The 7,375-nt window shown below is 40.6% G+C and overlaps 1 protein-coding gene across 1 annotated transcript; it reads left to right on the top strand.

Moving 5' to 3' along the window:
• The first annotated feature begins 1,282 nt into the window (after positions 1-1,282).
• On the top strand, positions 1,283-7,369 carry LOC116465088 (UAP56-interacting factor-like). Its single transcript, XM_032148293.2, has 4 exons — positions 1,283-2,253; positions 3,509-3,621; positions 6,451-6,547; positions 6,956-7,369. Exons 1-4 carry the CDS (start codon positions 2,143-2,145, stop codon positions 7,019-7,021), a joined length of 387 nt encoding a protein of 128 aa, XP_032004184.1. The 5' UTR covers positions 1,283-2,142; the 3' UTR covers positions 7,022-7,369.
• The last annotated feature ends 6 nt before the right edge of the window (positions 7,370-7,375 follow it).

Here is a 7,375-nt window from a genome sequence, read left to right on the forward strand (position 1 = left end):
ATTTATTATTAGAACTAACTGAAATGATTAAAGTTGGTTGGATCAAGTATGGCATATTAAAAAGTAATGCAGTAAAAGGATGTCAAAAACATGGGATAATATTTTCACAATATAGGTGTGTGTGTGTGTGTGTGTTTGAGACAGGGTCTTGCTCTGTCACCCCAGCATGGAGTACAGTGTGATCTTGGCTCACTGTAACCTCTGCTTCCCAGGCTCAAGTGATCCTCCTGCCTCAGCCTCCCTATTACCTGGGACTACAGGTGTGCGCCACTGCATCCGGCTAATTTTTGTATTTTTTCTAGAGATGGGGTGTCGCCATATTGCCTAGGCTGGTCTCGAACTCCTGGGCTTGAGCAATCCATCCTTCTCGGTCTCCCAAAGTGCTGAGATTATAGGCATGAGCCACCATGCCCAGCCTGCAGTACAGGATTAATTTAGGGCTACAAAATAGTATGTAGAGTTGTATAGTTGCTGAAAGATTGACTCAGTTCACCTTCTACTATAAAATTGAGGCACTACTATAAAATTGAGAATTACTACGGGTGATAGTCATGAGTTGCTTAAAAATAGTTAAAACCAAAAATGTTAACTTTTAAAATATATGTATACGAGTAAAAGAAAGACTAGAAAGACAGAATGTTAGTGGTCATCTCTAGGTGGTAGGCTGATGGGTGATGTTTATTTTCTTATTTGTACTTTATGTGTTTCTAGGAATTCTGGAGTGAACATGTTTATTTTTTAATTTACCTTTTTTTTTTTACGGGCAGCCCCTGAACCAGAATAGGTTCAGAGGCACTCCCAATTTATTTTTTATTTTTATTTTTATTTTTTGAGATGAGTCTCGCTGTTCGCCCAGGCTGGAGTGCAGCGGCACGATCTCGGCTCACTGCCAGTTCCACCTCCCGGTTCACGCCATTCTCCTGCCTCAGCCTCCCGAGTAGCTGGGACTACAGGCACCCGCCACCACGCCCGCTAATTTTTTGTATTTTTAGTAGAGACGGGATTTCACCGTGTTAGCCAGGATGGTCTCGATCTCCTGACCTCGTGATCCACCTGCCTCGGCCTCCCGGAGTGCTGGGATTGCAGGTGTGAGCCACCGCACCTGGCCCCTATTTTTTTTTTTAACTAGAAAAAAGTATTTACTTATTTATTTATATATTTATTTATTTTTAAATCTATTTATTTTTTGGAGGCAGGGTCTCACTCTGTTGCAGCCTAGAACTCCTGGGCTCAAGCAATCCTCTCACCCTAGCCTCCTGAGTAGCTGGGACTACAGGCATGTGCTACTACGCCCAACTAATTTTTAGAGGCAAGGCCTCACTATGTTGCCCAGGCTGGTCTTAAACTCCTGAGCTCAAGGGATCCTCTTCCTCAGCCTCCCGAGTGCTGGGATTACAGGTGTGAGCCACTGTGCCCAGCCTAAAAAAAGTATTTAAATAGGTGAGATATATAATGGAAGACCAAAGTTGGTAATGTCACATGCCACAGATTAAAATGTGTCTATTGGCACTCACTGGCAACTTTAGCAAAAGCAATTTGAATGGAGTAGGGCTGAAAATGAAGCCAGATTGCAGTGTGCTGTCATAAGTAAATTGGAGATGAGATAGTGGTTCCACTCCAGATCGGCACTGTTCAATAAAGATTGAGCACATATGAATATATTTTACTTAGCCCAATATCTAAAATATTTCACTATATAATTTATATAAAATCATCAGTGAAATATTTTACCTTGAAATACCTCGATTCAGACTAGTACTTAACTTCAAGTACTCAGTAGCGACATAGGGTTAGTATCTACCATCATGCACAGGTAAAGACTAGACAGACTGTCCTGCTTGTTGAGAAACTAATGACAAAATAGCATGGCCAGAGGCAGCATGTGAGAATCCTCTAGTTATTTACAGCCCGGTGTAGCCACAGAACCCTTCCCAGTGCAGCAGGTTGCCTTTTCAAAATGAAGTATTTTATGTAATTTAAAAAACATAAATAATAACATAATAAATGTTCCTAAGTTCCCCCTTCCTTGGGAAATAGAATATCCTGTGACCCTCCCAATTGAATTGTTAAATTGACATTTTCTTCTCTTTTTGCCCCCCTATAGGTTTTGGTAAGACTAGTCTGAATCGTAGAGGAAGAGTAATGCCTGGAAAGAGACGTCCTAATGGGGTTATCACTGGCCTTGCAGCTAGGAAAACAACTGGAATTCGAAAAGGAATTAGTCCTATGAATCGTCCACCTCTAAGTGACAAGGTAGGATGATGGCTTAATCCTGGATTAGATATCCTTTTCCTTTATTTGTACTGACATTTCTGTGAATAAGCTTAAGAGAGAATTTTATTTGTTTTTATGTAGTACTTTGGGACTGATATAAAAAATTTAATATCTAAATAAAAATCATTGCCATTCATAAAGAATACCTAAGTTTCCATATTCTCAAATATAAGTAAGTTTTTTGTTTGTTTGTTTTTGTTTTTTATGTATAGATAGAGTCTTGCTCTGTTACCTAAGCTGGAGTGCAGTGATGCGATGTTGGCTCACTGCAATGTCCACCTCCCAGGTTCAAGCAGTTCTTCTGCCTCAGCCTCCCGAGTAGCTGGGATTACAGGTGTGTGCCACCATGCCTGGCTAATTTTTGTATTTTTAGTAGAGACGGGGTTTCACCATGCTGGCCAGGCTGGTCTCGAACTCCTGACCTCGTGATCCATCCGCCTCAGCCTCCCAAAGTGTGGGGATTAAAGGCGTAAGCCACGGTGCCTGGCCAAATTAAGACTTTTTAATGTGATTTAGTCAATGGATATTTATGAAGTACTTCTCATATACTTAATAGAAGAATCCAGATAAAGTATAAGATAAGGTGCATATTTGTCAAGAACTTTAGAGAAGTCTTTATGGACAATATGGATATCTGAATTAGGCTTTAATGATGGATTTAATTTATACATGTGGAGGAAGAAAAAGAGGATGTTTCATGTGCTTTTGTTTTTTATGATACTTTTCGCCTCTAACCATGTCTACTCCAGCGTCGTTGCTGTCATAAGTTCCCCACTTTTTCTTTTTTTTTGGCATGCATTTGTTTTGGAACTTGGCTTTTTAAAATCTATTAGTATCAAAAATCATGTTTATATAAATTATTCCCTGATTTATATCTCTGGCTCTCTGATTCTTCTCTTGAGTTCCAGAGCTGCAATTCCCCATCACCTGTGGGTCCCCTGAGCACCTCACATATTTTAAATATCTCTGGCTCTCTGATTCTTCTCTTGAGTTCCGGAGCCACGATTCTCCATCACCTGTGGGTCCCCCGAGTACCTCACACATTTTAAATATAATGTGGGGTTTTCATCTTTTCAGTCATGTAGACTGTACAGTTTCAAGTTGTTTCTCTGTCTCCCTTATCTACACATTGAAGCAGTTGTCAATCCTTGTTGATTCTGCATCAGAAATGTTTATTGTATAGAGTATATAGAAAAATGCAATTTGATTAACATAGTTTCTTGCCTTCTGATAGAATATAGAACAATATTTTCCAGTGTTAAAAAGGAAGGCAAATCTTCTGAGACAAAATGAAGGGCAGAGGAAACCAGTAGCAGTTCTCAAGAGACCTAACCAGCTAAGCAGAAAGTAAGTGCTCAAATATAATGATGTGTTATTTTGCATTAAAAACACTTCCTGCATTAAGTGGTGTGAAGAATGGATTTGCAGTGATTTTTTTAGTTATCTGGTCATTTTCAAGACAGATATTTGGGATGTCTATCTGAACATCCACATGGATGTATCCAGTAATAGCTTGTTTATTAGATGAATTCTTACTGATGAATTTAACCGATATAAGCTTTTTAAAAAACATCACTCTGCTTCTTTACCTCTTTATGGAATAAAATTGCAAAAGCTGATCACTTTAGTAGAACTCTCTTTTTTTTCCCCCTGTTGAGACAAGGCTTCTCGATCTATTGCTGAGGCTGGAGTGCAGTGGCGCCATCACTGCTCACTGGAGCCTCGGCCCGCCCTGGGCTCAAGCGATCCTCCCACATCAGCCTCCTGAGTAGCTGGGACCACAGATACATGCCACCATGCCCTGCTAATTTTTTTTTTTTTTTTTTTAATAGAGACAGGATCTCACGATGTTGTCCAGGCTGGTCTCAATTCCTGGCCTCAAGTGATCCTCCCACCTCAGCTTCCTAAAGTGCTGGGATTACGGGCATGCACCCCTCTGCCCAGCCCTGGTAGAACTCTTAACATCTCAGTGGGAATTATTCAAAATTGGGAATTCTGAAAGCTCAATTTATTACTCAGTCTGGATGGCTCTTACTAGAACACTGAATCACAATGTATGTTATTTGTGGAAAAATCAAACTAGAAAGGAAGAATTCTTCATGAACACTTGTTAAGCTGAAATTATTTTTATACTAAATTGAATAATAAAAACCAAAAATTATGGCCTGTGAGCTGGGTGCAGTGGCATGTGCCGGTGGTCCCAGCTACTTACGAGGCTGAGGCAGGAGGATCACATGAGCCCAGGATTCAGGGCCAACCTGGGCAACATAGTGAGACCCCGTCTCTGAAAAAGAAAAAGAAAAATTATGATCTGTTGTTATGGCTGTTCTCTGTAAGGACAAAGTAGATGAAGTTGATGAGCTGTGAAGTTTCCTTATTCAGGTTCTAGTATTATTTATTTATCTTTCGTGGAAGATAATTCAGCAAACAAAACCTGGAATGAGGTTTTTAAAAAATGCAGTGGCTGGGCACAGTGGCTCATGCCTGTATTCCCAGCACTTTGGGGGGCTAAAGCAGGCGGATCACCTGAGGTCAGGAGTTACATGGCAAAACCCCATCTCTACTGAAAATGCAAAAATTAGCCCGATGTGGTGGCGCATGCCAGCAATCCCAGCACTTTGGGAGGCCGCTGTGTGTGGATCACTTGAGGCCAGGAGTTCGAGACCAGCCTGGCCAACATGGTGAAACCCCATCTCTACTAAAAGTACAAAAATTAGCTGGACGTGGTGGTGCATGCCTGTAGTTCCAGCTATTTGGGAGGCTGAGGCAGGAGAATTGCTTAAACCTGGGAGGAGGAGGTTGCAGTGAGTCAAGATAGTGCCACTGCACTCCAGCCTGGGTGACAGTGAGACTCTGTCTCAAAAAAATAAAAATAAAAAAACAAAAAATGGAATGGCTGGAATTGCAGTTTTAACCATCATCTTTTGGGAATCACTTGATAATACCTTTTGTGAAAGGGGACCTTCTCAAATAAGAACCCATGATTTACATTAGACTTACATGTTAATTGGGTTAGCCAGGGCAATTTTGAACTTGAATCTCTGAAAGATTGGAGGTAAGACTAGGGAATCTGTTAAACACTTGTTTATATATTGTTTCATGTTTATCAGTACATCAGTTGAAGACATGGAATGTTAGAGGATTGAATATTTCATAGATAAATATGAAATTTTAATTTTTCATACTTCACTAACTTCCTATAGAAAACAAAAGAAATTAGGTGCCGCAAACCACCATGGCACATGTATAGCTACGTAAGAAACTTCCACGTTCAGCACGTGTCTCAGAACTTTAAGTAAAATTAAAAAAAAGAATTGGTGAAAGTCAAACATAATTAAGAGCATTGTTCTGTGCATGAAAGAACAAGAAATAGAAGAGTGTAAGTTTTTCTGTGGTTTATTTTTTGAGATGAAGTCTGTGTCGCTGGGCTGGAGTGCAGTGGCGTGATCTCGGCGCACAGCAACCTCTGCTTCCCTGATTCAAGCAATTCTCATGCTTCAGCCTCCTGAGTAGCTGGGACTACAGGCGCGTGCCACCAAGGCTGGCTAATTTTTGTGTTTTTAGTAGAGACGGGGTTTCACCATGTTGCCCAGGCTGGTCTCAAACTCCTGACCTCTAGTGATCCACTCACCTCAACCTCCCAAAGTGCTGGGATTACAGGTGTGAGCCATAACGACTGGCCTCTATGGTTTATGTTAATACATAACGGTTTCTGAGTGAGGAAGGAAGAGAAAGGTGGAGGAGGAGATGTTATTTTTCAAACCTTTCTCTTTATTTTTGGTCTTCAGTTTATTTTAGGTCTTGAGTTTGGCCTATGTGTAGTTTTTCTTTGTACTAATCCTGTAAATTGTAAAGTTATGTTTTCACCAAATATAGGAAATAGCACTAAAAATGTGATTATTAATGTCTTCAGAAGATATATGGAATATTAGAGGATTGAATATTTGGAAGATAAAGTGGTTTGAAATTAACAGGTGGTTATGTGCTCTGCTTTGGAGGGGGGTATTTGTTAATCAAATCTCAGTAGCTTCATGTTAATAAGGAAATAATTCAGAGTTGTTTGTTTCTTGCACCTCATGTTTGTAGCCTATGAATGTAACTATTTTTGCTTATTTTTCCTCAAGATGTTTGAAAGTAGTTAAATGGCTTATCATGGCCTATGTGTTTTTGTTGCAGAAATAACATTCCAGCTAATTTTACCAGGAGTGGAAATAAATTAAATCATCAGAAAGATACTCGTCAGGCAACTTTTCTTTTCAGAAGAGGCCTGAAGGTATTTAAAAACTTTGGCAGTTTTTTTGTTTGTTTGTTTGTTTTTTCCCAAAGAGGATCCCGAGCAGCCACCTTTAGTAAGCCTCAGGCACAGGCAGCATTGGGTTCAGGATGTGAGGCACATGATAGTAGATTAGTTCTTTCTGTTGTATGTTTTTTATTTCCCGTCTTTTCTTACCCTCAATGGCAATGTCTTATAAGAATTTAACTTGTTATTTGGGAATAAAGCTGTATTTGCCACTTGTTCTCATATAGGAATTCCAACAGGGAAGTGTTGCCAGAATAGCACAGGCCCCTCTTCTGCATTCGTGCACACGCCCCACTGGGTTATAAAGTTCTAGAGCAGGATTGCTCTTTGGATTCAAATCCTCTGCTTTCTGTGGGACCTACTGCTTTTTTTTCCCTTCAGGTTCAGGCCCAGTTGAATACGGAACAACTGCTGGACGGTGTAGTAGCAAAGAGAACTCGTCAGTAAGTTTCCATTTGTTTTTCAAAATGTTATTTCAAAACTCCCAGAATTATCATGTACCTCAGTCCAGAAGAAATTAATTGAAACCCACAATAAAATTCAATCTGAAAGCTGGGCATAGTGGTGCTACACACCTGTAATCCCAGCTAGTTGGGAGACTGAAGCCAGAGAATTGATTGAGCCCTAGAGTTCAAGGCTGTGAAGTGCCATGATCTCACCTGTGTATCGCCACTGCACACCAGCCTGAGCAGCACAGCTCGATCACCAGTGCACACCAGCCTGAGCAGCACAGCTTGATGCCAGTGCACACCAGCCTGAGCAGCATAGCTCAATCACCAGTGCACACCAGCCTGAGCAGCA

This window comes from Hylobates moloch, unplaced genomic scaffold (genome assembly GCF_009828535.3).
Source record: "Hylobates moloch isolate HMO894 unplaced genomic scaffold, HMol_V3 SCAFFOLD_2946, whole genome shotgun sequence".
NCBI lineage: Eukaryota > Metazoa > Chordata > Mammalia > Primates > Hylobatidae > Hylobates > Hylobates moloch.

Bases quoted from the DNA above. Each gene is read 5' to 3' on its own strand.
- LOC116465088 (XM_032148293.2), top strand. From the start codon at position 2,143: ATGCCTGGAAAGAGACGTCCTAATGGGGTTATCACTGGCCTTGCAGCT. The intron at 2,254-3,508 runs GTAGGATGATGG...GCCTTCTGATAG, and splicing joins GTCCACCTCTAAGTGACAAG to AATATAGAACAATATTTTCC. The intron at 6,548-6,955 runs GTATTTAAAAAC...TTTTCCCTTCAG, and splicing joins TTTTCAGAAGAGGCCTGAAG to GTTCAGGCCCAGTTGAATAC.